General features: G+C 35.8%; 1 protein-coding gene across 2 annotated transcripts in view; it reads left to right on the forward strand.

Annotated features, from left to right (window-relative positions):
• Nucleotides 1–16,970, forward strand: part of Usp8 (Ubiquitin specific protease 8) — a 71,685-nt gene that overhangs the window by 5,475 nt on the left and 49,240 nt on the right. For both annotated transcript variants that reach the window (XM_069822998.1, XM_069822999.1), the window contains exons 4-8: nucleotides 2,008–2,150; nucleotides 3,723–3,885; nucleotides 7,434–7,596; nucleotides 10,334–10,481; nucleotides 14,461–14,930. In XM_069822998.1, the coding sequence (XP_069679099.1) occupies nucleotides 2,008–2,150; nucleotides 3,723–3,885; nucleotides 7,434–7,596; nucleotides 10,334–10,481; nucleotides 14,461–14,930 (1,087 nt within the window). The remainder of the gene's footprint in view (nucleotides 1–2,007; nucleotides 2,151–3,722; nucleotides 3,886–7,433; nucleotides 7,597–10,333; nucleotides 10,482–14,460; nucleotides 14,931–16,970) is intronic.

Here is a 16,970-nt window from a genome sequence, read left to right on the forward strand (position 1 = left end):
TGGACCCCAGACTCATTTCACCGGCATTATCATCTTCATTTCAGCCAGATGCTAAATAACCTGAGATGTTGATACAGCGTCGAAAAATAACCAACTAAAAAAATACAAGAAGCATTCAGGCTGTGGCATATTCAGAACAGAGAAAGAAAGCCTCTTAGCTATACTTGGTGATGGAGTTCAAACTGCAGCTGATGCATAGTCAAGAAAGCTGATGACTACTGTTTTAAAAGTCTTGTTTTTCCAGATTGATGCATCAAGTACCAGAATGGAGACAGCAATGTAGCATTTGCAGGATGATCCATTCCGACTTCGTGATTAATAGCACAATTGAAATAAATTCTCATTCAATCGGGTATACAACTGTTGTTGTTGTTTTCTAATGCCAGGCGTTTGACAATAAAGTCATTTGACCTCTTGCACTCCAATATTTTTCAAAGATATTATCATGACCAGCCACTGAAGCACAGATTTTGAGGTGTTCCGAATCCATTTCTTGGTTTGAGTTGCACAATGGGCAGTTAGGGGACTGATATATTCCAATTCTATGCAGGTGTTTAGCCAAACAATCATGGCCTGTTGCCGTTCTAAATGCAGCTACAGACGATTTTCGTGGTAAATCTGGAATTAACTGTGGATTTTGATGCAGAGAGTTCCATTTTTTCCCTTGGATTGAGTTATCAAATTTTCTTTGTTGAAGTCTAAGTATGTAGATTTAATAAATCTCTTCACAGAGTAATAGATTTAGTAACAGGTCTGTAAGTAGCAGTGCTGCCCTTCTTTGCTAAAGCATCCGCATTCTCGTTTCCCAGGATTCCACAATGGGATGGTATCCATTGGAAAACAATTCTTTTATTGAGGGTATACAACTGTGGGTTTGGGCCTTTGGTGACTGGCGGCCATTTTGAACATGGGCGAAAATTTCGTTACTCACTGTAATACAGATGTGTCAGTATCTACTCTTAAAATCCTAGAATTTGGTATAAGTTTCATTAAAATATCACTTTCCCTTTTCTCGGCTTTTCCATGCTAGTAGCCACGTGCCTGGAATTTGATTCCAGACTAGGGTTTTCACAGTTCTATCAGTTCCTTCAAGTGCAACCTGGTGTGTAACACTTTTCAGGATTCGAGATAGATCCAAATTAAATTTGAATGATATTGTAGTTCATAAATTCTTGGGGCCCTTCTCTTTTGCCTCGTAAAAATTAGACTGGACCATTCTGATTAGTTTTATTATTACATTATATTGAAAATGGAAATAAATACCCTCAAATAATGCAATATTGTGAAAGATTTGGAATTTGAAGTTAGAAAAAGCTGTCAGAGGATTTGGATGAATGTAGAGAGTCGTAGAGGAGGCGAAGGCCTATTATGGGCTTTAGTCCCATGCAAGAAGAAGAATCGAGAGTCTGTTATATGTTGTTGTTGTTTTCTAATGCCAGGCGTTTGACAATAAAGTCATTTGACCTCTTGCACTCCAATATTTTTCAAAGATATTATCATGGCCAGCCACTGAAGCACAGATTTTGAGGTGTTCTGAATCCATTTCTTGGTTTGAGTTGCACAATGGGCAGTTAGGGGACTGATATATTCCAATTCTATGAAGGTGTTTGGCCAAACAATCATGGCCTGTTGCCAATCTAAATGCAGCTACAGACGATTTTCGTGGTAAATCGGGAATTAACTGTTGGATTATGATGCAGAGAGTTCTGAGTCTGTTACATTTGTGTATCTTTCTCATATCTAACATGATCAAATTAAGACACTGTGAAAATAATTTTCACGTGCTGAATGTACATGAAAATTAAAATATTTCATTTTCATGTACATTCAGCACGTGAAAATTTCAAGAAACCTATTTCAATTTCATAAGTAATTTGTTAGTATAAGTGTGTTAAAAAAATAAAAATGAAAATATCACAAAGCTCTTATATAAAAAAAAAATTGTTCAGGCTTTGCTTTATTTCTAGTAAATAACTGTAATTTAGTTAATGTGAATGTAATTTTCAGATATAAATTAATGAAAGAACAAGAGGAAATTGAAGAAGTTCAGAGGGCTCAAGAGCAAAGAGAGGCTGAAGAAGAACTGAAAAGAAATCAAGTCAAAATCGAAAAGCCAGCTGATGACACAAGACTAGTCAATGGAATGCCAGGTAAATTTGCTACTGTCGTACTGAATTCTGAAAACTTACTGTTATTTTCACATAGTTCAAAAAGTTTTATGTTGCCTTTCCTCCTGTCATCCCTCTTCAATTCTCTTTTCCCCTACGTGAGATGCCTACTGGTATTGGTTAATAGATTTGCATATGAATTTAGTTAGAAGCTAAATAAAAATTGTAAAGCAGAAATACAATTTCAGTGGATATTTTTACTGAGGTATAGTATTAGTTGAGTGACTAGCACGTTTGTTTTCTACATAGGAAAGTTAAAGCAAGATCTGTAGATTATGGAGACTATCTTCTTGGGTTATACATTGAATCAAAATAAGATGCACGTAATTATTTCAAAATTCGAGGATCAGGAGGGCTAGAATGTTTACAATGATGAAGTATTGCAGTATGTACTCGACCCTGAAACAAGTAGAAAATATTGTGTTATCTGAGATGAAGTTCAAAATGACTGCCTGCCCTTCATCTGAAGACATACTATAAGGCCATGAGTGAGGATGGGGTAGTTGGCAGGGATATGTGGACAGTAGCAGAGCCATCTTCAGTTACAAGCATGCATACATTTAGCAACACTGAGCAGAAGTGAAATTATAGGAAATCACTATATAGCTGAGTTAGTCACATGGAGGGGCTGCCTCCTTTTGATCTGTGACCACTGATAATTTTTGGTCAAGTTGTCTTCTTCTAGCCTTCAGCGACCCAACACTCACCTACAAGGCAGCAGTTTCGTTGTATCCCTGACAGGGGCCCTTACAAGGTACTATCAGCCAGGCCAGCTGAACCAAGAGGTGTTACTCCTCTATCACTCACTCTTTGTCCTGGTTTGTGGGTCACTTTTCAAACAACAGTTTGTAAATGCCTATAGTTTAAGGTTTTAGTAGTATTTTGTTTCTTACAGGGAGCAGCTAAATGCATGTGTCCCACATCTCTTATTTTCTCTTAATCCAGCAAATTGAAACAGTGCTTGCAGTACTGTTGTGTCATTCATTTCACTCAGTTCTCTAGTTTTAGTACTTACAGTATAAAGTGCAAGTGAGTTTATCTACTGCTTTTAACTAACTAAAATGGCCCCTGTATCTTCAACCCTAATGACAAAAATAAAATCATGGATTGCGATGGATAAAGCTTTCACTACAGATGGAAAAATAGTAATGTGTCAAGTGTGTGGTAAAAAAGTCGGGTGTTCTATGAAATCACAATTGGAAAGTCTTACTTATCCTATATCCGCCAGATATTGATATTAAATATTTTCATGATTTTACATATTTTGGTACATATTCAGCTTATTTTTCTTACATAAATATGTACATATTTTACCACCTTGATATTGCATAAAAATCCGGTCCCTAGTTATAATATAACTGGAACTTGGAAAATTCAGGTAGCCCAAATTTTGTTTCTGGGTCTGTACATATACCAAAATAAGTGAATTTATTCATTCGCAGCACAGTTCTAAAGTTCTTCCAATGTTTACATTCAAGTTATTTTTCATTTTAGAATGTTTGAATTATTTATTGCAAGGAAAAAATGTATTAAATCCTTCAATTTTTCAAATAGGTGAAAATGAAGTTAGTATATCAAGCAGCCAGCTGTATTCCCTCCTGAAAGATAATAAGACTAACATCTTAATCCTCGATTCTCGACCTGCATCCTGTTATGCCGAGTCACATATGAACATTGGAAACTGCATAAATGTGCCTGAAGAAATAGTCAAACCTGGGTATGTATTGAATATATAGACTTAGATTTTAATTTTGAAGTTAAGTTCATTTTCTAGATTCTGATGTAACTTGAATAATCTCCATTATTTAACGTTATAGATATGATGCAAATATTTCTAGAATGATGTTAAATAACAACATACGGGATACAATTTGAGTAACACATGTACGTAAACATTACAAGTGAAATTATTAGTATTATTTGCAGATGACAACTATAATAATTACAGCCAATAACTCCAACACATTCCAATCTTCAGCAGAAACAATTCTCCTCAAAATATGTGATTGGTTCTCAGCCAATAAATTAGTATTAAATTGTAACAAAACTAACATAATCCAATTTAAATCCTGTCCAAATTCAACCTAAAAAATTTCAAGTGCAATAATTAATAATAGGTCCCTAATAGAAACAACAACAACCAAACTTCATGGCTTAATAATCGATAATGTGTTAAATCGGAAAAATCGTATTAAAGAAATTACCACCAAATTAAATTCAGCATGTTTTGCTATTAGATCTATGCAAGAGATAGTAAATATCAATGCATTGAAAAAGTATACTTTGCATACTTCCACTCAGTAATGAGTTTTGGAATAATATTATGGGGAAATTTTACAGATAGTAACAGTATATTCTTAATACAAAAAAGAGTAATTAGAATAATAGTAGGAGCCATTTTCGAAAAACTACAAATAATGCCCATGGCTTGTCAGTATATTTTTTCATTAATAAACTTTCTCGTATGTAATCATGAAAACTTTGTAACTAATTCAACATTTCATAGAACAAATACTTGTCAAAAAATGAATTTCATACTCCATTACCAAATGTATTGTGCTATCGAAAGGGAGTATGTTATATGGCAGTAAAAATTTTTAATAGCCTTCCTATGGATATAAAAAAGAAACCCAAAACATAAGATTATTTAGGGCCAAATTAAAGAAGTACCTAATTTCTCACGCCTTCTATATTGTAGGTGAATTTATGATATTCAACAATGCTGCATGACTATTTCTGTCTTGTATTAAGTATTGATACTAATCTCTTGTATTGTACTAGTATATTGTAAAGCTCCTCTGTATATACAAGGCGTATCCAGAAAGTAAGTTTTCCTCACAGCTCACAGATAGCAGGCCATGCATTGCGAGAGGCTAGTGCACGTGCATGACAGAGTAATGACGTGGCAATGGTCTGTGCCAGGTGACAGTAGCACCAATATAGCAGATGAAGATGGCAGCTGTAATTCCATCTCCCGCCGTTTGCGAGGTTCGTTCTGTGATAAAGTTTTTCAATGCACAGAATATGGCACCGATCGAAATCAATCATCAACTGTATCAAGTGAATGGGCCAGACATCATGAACAAGCAGATGGTGCATTGCTGGTGCAAGCAATTTTCAGAAGGTTGGCAGAATGTGCATGATGTGGAGCACAGTGGGCAGCCATCCCTCACCACAGATGATCTCGTGGAGCAAGTGCGGCAACGTATTGTGGAGAACCATCACTTCACGATTATGGAACTCAGCAGCCATTTTCCGCAGATTTCCTGCTCTTTATTGCACAAAATTTTTCACGAAGCTCCTGTTTCAAGAAAGTGTGTGCCAGGTGGTGCCAAAGCAACTGACACCTGAACACAAAACAGAGCGCATGGAATCAGCATTGACATTTCTGGAGCGGTACCATGTTAATAGCGACGAGTTTCTGGACCTGATCATCACAGGCGTTGAAACATAAGTTGTACACTTTACCCCAGAAACCAAACAGCAGTCAGTGCATTGGTGTCACAGTGGATCTCCGACCAGGACCAAATTCAAACTGACTTTGTCGACGCAAGAAGTGTTGCGCACAGTCTTTTGGGACAGAAAGAGCGTTCTGCTGATCGAGTTCCTGGTCAGAGGTGAGACTGTAAACGCTGAATGCTACTATTCAACACTGCAGTATTTGTGAAGGGCCATTCAAAACAAGCGGCACGGGATGCTCAGTGCAGGTGTTGTCATCCTGCACGATAACGCTTGGCTTAACAGCTCTTCTGCAGCAGTTCCACTGGGAGGTATTTGACCATCCACCCTATAGCCCGAATCTCACCCCCAGCAATTTCCATCTTTTCTTGCACCTCAAGAAATTCCTGTCCGGTCAACATCACGCGTATGACATTGATGCAGAGTTGCAGGCAGCTGTCACACACAGGTTCCTATCCCAGGCGGCAGACTTCTACGACACAGGGTTACAAAAGTTGATCCCACAGTATGACAAATTTTCAGTTCTGGTGGTATGCTAAGTTTATTTATTTATTTTACTTATTTACTTATTTATTTATTCTGGTAGAGTTAAGGAAATGAGGCCTTCTCTTCCACACTACCAGAAGTGAAATACAGTAGAACCTCTATTATCCGTGGTAATGAAGGGGGTAGACTGAACGGTTAATCCAAAAAATCTGATAATCCATACCATAAAAAATGTTCGTAAATTCCTCCGTGGTCTTGTATTTAAGACGCTAGGTAGTGGATCAGAAGTCTACTAATTTAGGTAAGTCTGGTTGTCAACGACTGAGTTTTAAGGGAAAGTGTCTGTCTGTGAAAAGATAGGAATAATGGAGGTCTCGTGTTGTAGATTTACATACTTTGTACACTCCAATCTCGTATTCTGGTGAGAGATGAGTTAGAGTTTCTCTTTCCCCAAACCATTCAAATTTTTAGTCCTACACTTTTTTTTTCGGTACTTAGCACAACAAGATTTATTTTGACACCTGTAGAAGAATTTTTATATAGAAGTTATACAATACGACAACTCTAACAGTAGACCATACTGTGTGATAAAGTCTTGTAACAACACTCTAGAAAAATAACGTGCTAATACAATGTATAGTAATATTTCTGCAGCAAAAAAAAAAAAAAAAAAAAAAGCGAGAGAAAGACAGACGGATAATCCAACAATTGGTTAATAGGGTGACGGATAATCGGGGTTCTACTGTACATAATGAAACAATGACAAAAATAGTAAAGTCATACTTTAATATAAAAATAATTTCCATGCACATTAACAAGCTTACAAGGACTGGTGGTGAATATGTGGAAAAATAGTGCAATACTTGCTGTATCTGCTACAATAAAGTTTTTCCATGAAATTGTGTTTTCTTTCTGTTGACGACCTAGGAAAACTTACTTTCTGGACGCCCCCCGTATTTCAGCTAGACTGTGACTATAATTAAGACTTTGTAGTACTATTAAGATTTTTTTTACTTGTTCCATATTGTAGCTGTGAAGCGATGTAAGAATACCATGGAATGTAAATAAATACAATACAATACAAATACGTGAAATTATACATGGGAAATAAATTATTGTGTAAGGGGAAACTCATTTTTGCGTCATCCTGTATTTAGATCGTCAGTATAGATGACTAATACCTTTTATTGTATCCATGTATCAATCAATTTTAAATGACTATTTTCGTAAGTAGCAAAATAATATTAGAATCAATTTTAATTTTAAAATCTAGAAATTGAGGAATGTACTACAAACTGATCCTGAATTTTAAATTTTCAGAGCAAGTGCAGCAGCATTGGAAAAGTCACTTCCTTCAGACTCAAAATCTGCATGGAGTAAAAGGAGGGATGCAGATTTGGTTGTATTACTGGATTGGTCAACATCAGGAAAAACACTCCAGCAGGGTACCAATCTTTACACACTTAAGAATATCTTGCTGAAGGTAAATTAATAAAAATTGATTGTTGTAATCCACTTTGTCAAAGCATTAACTTGAGTGAAATATGTTAGGCTACTTCATCTTGCACAAATGTAGAAATAAGTGCTATACAGGGTGATTCAAAAGTCACGCGACATAGACAAACTCTGTTATTAGTCCAGATAGCGAAAAATGGAAAGAGGAGAAAGTTGTTGGAAATAGGTAGTTTTCAATCTAATGTACTTCAATTTTCAACATAGAATGCAACGTTTAGACTGTACATTAGTATGACACACTTGCCAGTTCCAATGCTGCCATATTAGTGGCTTTTCGGCTAGTTCTACTGGACTTTAGATACATATTATTTACCGATAACGGAGAACAGTAGTTGACATGTAGAGTTTAACTGTTATTTAACTTCTCACAGTGCAAAGAAGCATTCTTGCCTGGCGGTTTTTCCTGAACTTGTATTGGCAACACTGCTAATCATTGTCATCATTTCATAATTTACCCATGCACCTACGTATCTGAACTCCGGTAAAATAGCGGAAAATCCACTAATTTCGCAACATTTGGACTGGCGGGTGTATCTTACTAGTGTACAGTCTCTACGTTGAAAATTCAAGCACATTAGATTGAAAACTACCTATTTCCAACAACTTTCCCCCCTTTCAATTTTTGGCTATCTGCACCATTAACGGAGTTGTCTATGTCGCGTGACTTTTAAATCACTCTGTATTTACACAAAATAACTTAAACTAGCTTAAAGAACAGAGAGATTGAAATATTTTAATATACAGTGTGTTAATTAAGTATGGAATGTTGCTAATAACTCTTTATATATTCATTTTATGAAAAAATATACCAAAGTAAAAGAAAACTATCCATGCGGGAAAATATTGTGTTAGGACCGTGATTTCTCAACGATCAATGCGATAAAACTATAGTTCGAGAAACAATGAACCAGAAAAAAAATAACGTTATTTATATGGGACTATTTCCGGGTAAAAAAAAAAGCAGACGACAGTACCGGGAACGATGCATCGAGGTTCCACTGTATACAAAAGCTGTTGGAGATAAACCGAATGGAGTAATATGATACCAGTGTTCGAAAAAAGTTGTTGTTGTTTTCTAATGCCAGGCGTTTGACAATAAAGTCATTTGACCTCTTGCACTCCAATATTTTTCAAAGATATTGTCATGGCCAGCCACTGAAGCACAGATTTTGAGGTGTTCCGAATCCATTTCTTGGTTTGAGTTGCACAATGGACAGTTAGGGGACTGATATATTCCAATTCTATGCAGGTGTTTGGCCAAACAATCATGGCCTGTTGCCAATCTAAATGCAGCTACAGAAAAAAGTCAATGTCCTAATCCATCTATTCTTTGTAGATAGGAGGTGGAATAGATCAGTCATGTAACTGTGCGAAAGGCAATGGACTGTTTTCGTGATAGATGGGGACATTGTTTGACTGTGAATGGTTCTCATTTTGAGCATCTGTTGTAAAGTTTGGTTACAGATAGTGTTTTGTTTACTTTTATGGCCTCCTCAACATGATTTTACATACTTATTTGTCTCAAGTTTGAAGTTCACAAAACAAGTTTAATAAATACTTAAAAAACATGAAACAGGTGAATGAGTAAAATTTCTACACATTCATGCGTAAAATTTAATGGAGATTCGGAATACATACATTTTAATATATTTTCTCTACGCCATTTAATGGTAAATGATAAATAAAATGGCGAATCACCTGCACAAGTTCATACTTAGATTAAAAAAAAAAAAATCAGATAAATTGTTAAGGAAAGCAAAGTTGATTTAGTGGGAACATTGTACACTTGCTCCGTTCTTTCTGGAAGTTATCTACCCAATTCACATCTGCACTTCCGTAAGAGAAACAACATTTTCAGTGCTGAAGAGCATAATTGAGGACCGTTTTTGCAAAACTTGCTAACTGCAAAATTTGCAAAATTGAGATTTTGATGGATTCGCTAACATAAAGCAGGCCTCTATACGATGTTAAAGTTATCTTAGTAACATTGAATTATTTCTCTTCATTATAGTGTGTCAAAGTGTGATGGTTGCACCTATAACTTGTTTGTCTCATTCAGTTTTTTGTCTCTCTTGTAAAATTTAGTTTTTTCAGTTAGCAAGTTTTGCAAAAACGGTCCTCAATTACAAATCTGTTTTGGGAGCATAATTAATAGTGCAAAAGAATTTTGTTTTGTGTGTACAATATAGGATTTGTTTTCAGTAGTTCCAAATGTGTTCTTGAGATTCTTTTCTAAAGTTACAGAGTTAAATTTTCAAATATATAATTTCTATTTAAAATTTTGATATATTCACCTTTATGTCTTTTTGCAAGATGAGCTACATGTATTCAAAATGACAGATTTTTCTATGTTTCTTCAGTTGAACAAACATTGCACTGCCAAAAATAGCATAATGCTAGTTTAAAATATGAAGTTTGAATAGACTAGAATATTATAGAAGTCTCAGTGTTACTATCTTCCATTGTAATTTTCCATTTACACTTCTGGAAACAAAATAAATATTTTAGGCAGTGCAATTATCGTGATATTCATGATTAAGGTGTAGTTACCCATATATAGTGTGCAGTAAGTTCAAATTCTTCCTCCACAACTATGCAATTCAAACAATAGCTTTAATAGATTGAATACTCAGTTAATTACAAATTGGTACAATATTTTTAAAGATCTTTTACCTGAGAAATAAGATCCTGTTTTGTTGTTTCAGTGGGATCCCGGCATTATCTATAAGACTGACCCACTTATACTTGAAGGAGGTTATGAAGACTGGCTACTGACATATCCTATGCATAGTACCAATCCTCATGTGAAGCCGCCAATTAAAGATAAACATTCAGGACTGGATGATTTGTTGGGTAAGGTTTTACCACAGTCTACTATATACAGTCGCGAAGCTCAATATGTAGTAAAAATGCAAACATGGGTAGTTGCCCACCACTAGGATCGCTACTATCGCCTCATCATCGCAGATCTCTCTCCTAGCAGCCGACAAAATATGTTACACTTTCGTTGTCGTGTTCTTTTGGAAAAATTAACACCTTCCTTCCATTATTGAAATATTAAATGCATAAAGTTAATTTATTATTTTAATGAAGTATATTAAATTCCACCATAAACTCGAAGATACCTGCAAGAAATAAGTTAATATAATTTTTGTTTGTGCAAAACGAACTGAAATTTACTATAATAGCTTCACTCATTCAAGATTATAGTGATAATTAACTATGAAACCAATAAATATTAATTTGCATTTCTCTTTACAACAATAATAATGGAAATATGAATTAATGGAGTAACTTACGTGTACCGGTACTTGTTGTGTAGGCTTACGTAGTTAACAAAGTGGGATGAGGTTAAGCAATAATAATCACACCAGAATTGGAAATAAAACGTGATCAATAAATTTTATTGTAACAGACTTTTTCTACGTCTCTAGTAAAGCAACAAATAAAAATAACAACAAAATTAACAGCTATAATTAAAAACATATCCTTTGAAGAAAAAAGTAGGCCTAAGCAATAATAATCCCACCAGAATTGAAAATAAAACGTGATCAATAAATTTCATTAAAACAAACTTGATTTTTCTACGTCTTTAGCAAAATAACACATAAAAATAATAACAAAATTAATAGCTACAATTAAAAATATATCCTCTGAAAAAAAAAAAGTAGACCTAACCTTTATTTCTCTGGAAATTTAGCAGCCTAAGTGACAGAACTTTGACCGGTATCTAATGTCCTTTCGGTTAGACTGAAACATTTCATTGTGAAATTTAAGGATATAATGTATTCTAACAGTCACAAAGAACTTCAAATTAACAGTTTTATTTCTGCACAGGATTCTTGTGGAAACCCAGGAACCTTTCTGAATCTTTCGGAAACAGGAAAAAGGATAACTCTGGCCTCTTTCTCTAACTGTTGCTACAATTTATAGCACTACAAACGTCTCCTCCTTGTCCCATATTATTATTCCAATTATTATATTTTAGCCATTAACATTTTCATTATAACCAATAACGAACATTTCACAAGCATCAATGTGAAATACGCAACGAGCTAGCACTAGATAGAAATATGACATAGTCCAAAATCGACCATGGACAGTCTATTGTTTCTAGTTGCTAACCGCTTGGAGCGCTTTATCACGAGATTTGTAAAAAAACACCTCAAGCTTCGCGACTGTATATAGTAGACTGTGGTTTTACACTGAAGTAATTAGCTTTTGTACATGCATGTGTGTGCATGTACTTGCGCAATCACTTATGTTACTTTTTGAACGTTTTCTTTTGTCTTTCCTTAATATTGATCTTTTTTTTCCTGAGGGGTTAGGTCTGAGGGCTGTTCTGGCTTCACTCCATTCTGTGAAGCATAGGAGTACATTAGATTTCACGCATAACCCCCAATCTGGAGGACCAGGGGATGTATATCGGATTTCCCTTATCCTAGTTAGTGGTCTTCCAAGGCCCTGAGGCATATCTGCTTGTTTTCTCTCTTCTTTGGCAGCTGTCAATTCGGAACAGATGCTGCATCGTTGTGGGTTACCTTCGCTTCCCTCACCTCTTACCAGCTGGTAAGCTAGCTAAACTAGTCTTCTCCAGCATGCTGAGCTCCTCAACTACAACAAGGTGGTAACCCTCGGGGAGCTTAATATTCATATGAATTAAAAAAATAGAGTAGTACATAATTCAAAGGCTGTTATGTTTTAGCATCCCCTTACTGACCAAAATGCGTATATGCAAGGCATATGAAAAACCTGAACCAACCAAACTTAACCTGTCACTGATACTCAACCTTACAAAAACTCGCCTTCTGTCTTTTGGGTCAAGGCTGGTATGTTATAGCATGTGTGGTTTCATCTAGAGCAGGCATGTCAAAACCCTGCACATTGTGCACTCGTCTGCTTGCAACGTGCAGTTCCTATTCCCCTACCTGGAGGGAGTGAATCGGCTTGGATGGTAACGCGACAGGGCTGTACAGTACCTATAGTAGCAGATCAGCTTTTGTTTCAGTAACACAGATCAGTACGGGTGCTCATTGAGCTGTGATTGTGAATGCGTTATGAAAAATAAAGTGAGGAGTCCACAGATATAACGAAGAAGAGAAATCACGAATCATATAACATAACTGTTATGATGTTTTCCTCAGCCAATAGTAATTATTTTAAAATGAAAGGCTTTCATCATAACATGTGGACCTAATAGTGATGTGAGAATTTAAATCATATTAGTAAAGTTCTCAAAATATGATATTCGCCTGCTCTTATTTCTTAATTAGTACTCTCACGGCAAGACAAACATGACAATGATGTTGTTTTGGAGTCTGTACTAACACAGCCATCAATGGTTAGACGACTTACAACTTTTATTTGATAAGCTGATAAGTGATGAGAATATAGTGAGTAATACATTTGAAGCTCTTGAGGTTGTAAGGGAAGGAAGAAAGCAACTATTTGTAAGGCGGAAAAATTTTCTGGAAAAATAATACATAATGGCGAATTTTCCACCTCACGTTACTATATTATCTAACATATTATGTTAATAAATCTTTAAACCTGACATAAAGAAAATGTCCTCGCTTCACAGCTTGTGAAGTACTCTTTTAACTCAATTCAGTAATGCTCCCAACTTGCTAATACTTGCTCTCAACGTTTTCCAAATAAACTCTATATAAATTTTAATTCAAGCTTAATTTATCCAATTTATTAATAATAATGTGAATTTATATTAATATACAGCAAGGAAATGATTCCAGTGTAAAAGCCTCACAATGTCCTATTGCATGTAATTGGGAGTAAAATATTTTCTTTCTTAGCATTTGTGCACCAGTGGTCCCAATAATGCTTGAGGAACAATGAAAGAGTATTACTTTGAAATAATCAGTACCTACTACGTAAAATGAAATGTTGTGTTCGTTTTTTGTTGTTTCGAATTTACTGCAATATTTATATTTTCTTCAAATACTGTATACAAATCATGTAAATAAATTATTCTTTACAAACGACTGCATTGTGAATTGTAACTGAGTAAGTCTATTGTTTCTTGTGTTACAATTATTGTCAAATATAGACACTGACAATAATTGTGTTTTTTCCTTCTGCTAAGTATGTTTATAATGTCCAAATGTTAATTTAATTGAACACTAGAAGCGCAGAATAGATTCCTGTACATCCCTCCCGCTAATAACTGGTAAGAGCAACACGTGAATGACGCAATCTGCACAGACCGGTGTTCCGCGCACATACACTGCACTTTCAGTGTCTGATTTTTGACATGCCTGTTCTAGAGAATTAAGGACGAAGTTTACACAAGGGAATGACTATGCTTCCAGTTAAATTGGATGACTATGTAACCCATAGATAGAAAGCAGGTTTTTGTAAGATCAAGTTTCGTCAACTGCAAAAAAAAAAAAAAAAGTACCTGAACTTTAAAAATGGAGTTACAGAAAGTTAAGATGGCATATATGCCCATTAAATTTTATGTAATACCTTATATTTTTTAATATCACAGATTATTTTGAAAGCAAAAAATTTCTTTTTTTCAAAAGTTACCGGTTTACTGTCATATTTAACATGCTTCCACTTGAAAACCCTATGCACCAGAGCTTTAGAAATAGTGTCACAGCAGCTGACAAGGGCATAAATTAGTATGCATTAAATTTTATGTAATATATTTTTCATATATCGAAGTGTATTTTAAAGGGAAAAGACATTTTTTGAAAATTTACTGGTTTTCCTTCTTATTAAAACCATTCTCTCCCCTGAACATGATTTATGCATGTGTGTGCGTTAATGTATATTGTAGTAACTATGAATTGAATATCATTTTCTTTTGCAGATGATGTGGAATACCCAAATATTTTGGAGACTGCAAATTTAGTTCCTCTTCCTCTTGTTGATCGCTCGTCTAAGCCACATGCTATTCGGAGAGGAAGTGCATCAGCAGACAAAATGAACATTGGGCGAATGATACCAGTTGACAGTGTAAGTGGAGGTCAACCGAGGGTAACTGGCTCTTCCTCAGATAGAACAGGCAATGTTGCAAAACCAGTTGTGGACAGAGGATCTAAGGCTGCAGTTCTGCAGATGTACGAGGAAAGAAGTCGTCTCTTATCGGAGATGCTGAATGCTAAAGAAAATAAGTCTCAAGAATTGGAGGCGGTTAAGGTGAAGGCCGAGAAAGATTGGGAAATATTACGAATGAACAAAGAGAAGGAAGCTGATGAAGAAATTGTACGGCTGCTGCAAGAAAAAGAAGAAAAACTCTTGCGCGAAATTTCTCAATTGAAAGAGAGACAGCAAACTGAGGTAAGCAATCCATACTTTTCTTTGTCTTACAAGAGAAGATTTGTAAGAAGTTGCCTCTTTTAATTTTTGAAGTAGTGAAATAGCATATAAGGATGGTAACGTATGCAGAGTTGTGTAAATTTATTTACAAATATAACCTTAAATGACCTTTCAGGTCCATGAAGAGGGAAAGGAATCCATGTGAGCATTCAAAGGAAAGAGTCTCATTGCTTCCAATGACTGTAATAAGAATTTTCACTAGAAATGCAGTGTTTTATAACAAATGGACACAATATTCGAGTTTATTCAGAATTGCAGGAGGATTAAATCTGGTTCAAACTGATATTGAAAGTGTCAGACTATCCTTCTTAGATGAAAATATTTCAGTTTACATTGACAGATTTCCAATCCAACAAATTTTAATATCACCGAAACTGAGTCATCTGCTATGAAGAATGGAATGATCATTGGGTTTGTTGTTTATTATGTTAATAAATACTCATAATGTCTGTACCTGAACTCATGGCTTTTATAAAACTTTTCAGATGAACACTGTTGCATTAAGATAATCGCACATTAGGATAGACCACAGCACATCACATCGCATTGCAAAAATCCAGATAGGTTGCTGGCATTGTACATTTTCAGTAAACTATCACATGTTGATAGTGTGGAATAGGTTTAAGTGGAGTGCATTCATGCATTGGCTGGCAGGCGAATTAAGAGCATTCAAAGGAAAGAGTCATTGCTTGCAATGACTGTAATAAGAATTTTTACTATAAATGCAGTGTTTTATAACAAATGGACACAATATTCGAGTTTATTCAGAATTGCAGGAGGATTAAATCTGGTTCAAACTGATATTGAAAGTGTCAGACTGTCCTTCCTACATAGGTTGGCTAAAAAGTAATGGCAACACTGCTGTCACGTGACGATGGTGCATTCAAGAGTTGCCAGCTGTATGGACATGAACAAGGACTGTTAGATGAGTTAGTGTAGCCAGTGGCGACAGTACTCTGTCAATCTACTGCAGTGTGTAGAACATCGACTTTCATAGGGATAGTGCGAGCGCCCTAAGATCATGTTTACAAAACTAGAGCAACATTCCTGGATCAAAATTGAAGTGGCACGAGGTCGTAGTGCACAAGAATGTTTTCAGGGACTGCGTGAAGCATGTGGCGATGCAGCGTTGCCATATCGCACAGTGACACGATGGGTTAAAGTGTTTTGGGAAGGCCTTGTTGGAAGTGCTGTGAAGGTGATGTTCATTGTGGCGTATGACATTGATGGGATAATACTGCACCACGCTGTACCTCCAAGGCAGAAGGTAAACGCGGACTACTACTGCAGGTTCCTGCAGCACCACCTTCGTCCAGCCCTCAGGAGAAAACGACGACACTTGGGGGTACAGAACCCCATCATTCTTCATGATAATGCAAAGAGTCATACCGCTGCTGCTGTCAAGGACCTCTTGCGTCGCTGGCAATGGGAGATTCTGGAACATCCTCCGTACTCACCTGATATGATCCATGAGATTACGATCTTTTCACCAAAGTGAAAGAACCACTGCGAGGGACCCGGTACAATACCAGAGATGAACTTATCTGTGCTTTAGGACGGTCAATATGGAAGATCAACAAAGATGGACGCGCTGATGGTGTACGACGCCTTCCAAACATTTGGCAAAAGATAATAAATAAGGGGGGCGACTATATAGAAGGTACGTAAATGTTGTACCCCTGTGAATAAAGCCATGTCAGAAATATCGAACTGTTGCCATTACTTTTTATCCAACCCAAGTAGATGAAAATATTTCAGTTTACATTGACAGATTTCCAATCCAACAAATTTTAATATCACCAAAACTGAGTCATCTTCTATGAAGAATGGAATGATCATTGGGTTTGTTTATTATGTTAGTAAATACTCATAATGTCTGTAACTGAACTCATGGCTTTGATAAAACTTTTCAGATGAACACTGTTAAATTAAGATAATCGCACATTAGGATAGGCCACAGTGCATCACATCACATTGCAAAAATCCAGACAGGTTGCTGGC

This window comes from Periplaneta americana, chromosome 4, assembly GCF_040183065.1.
Source record: "Periplaneta americana isolate PAMFEO1 chromosome 4, P.americana_PAMFEO1_priV1, whole genome shotgun sequence".
NCBI lineage: Eukaryota > Metazoa > Arthropoda > Insecta > Blattodea > Blattidae > Periplaneta > Periplaneta americana.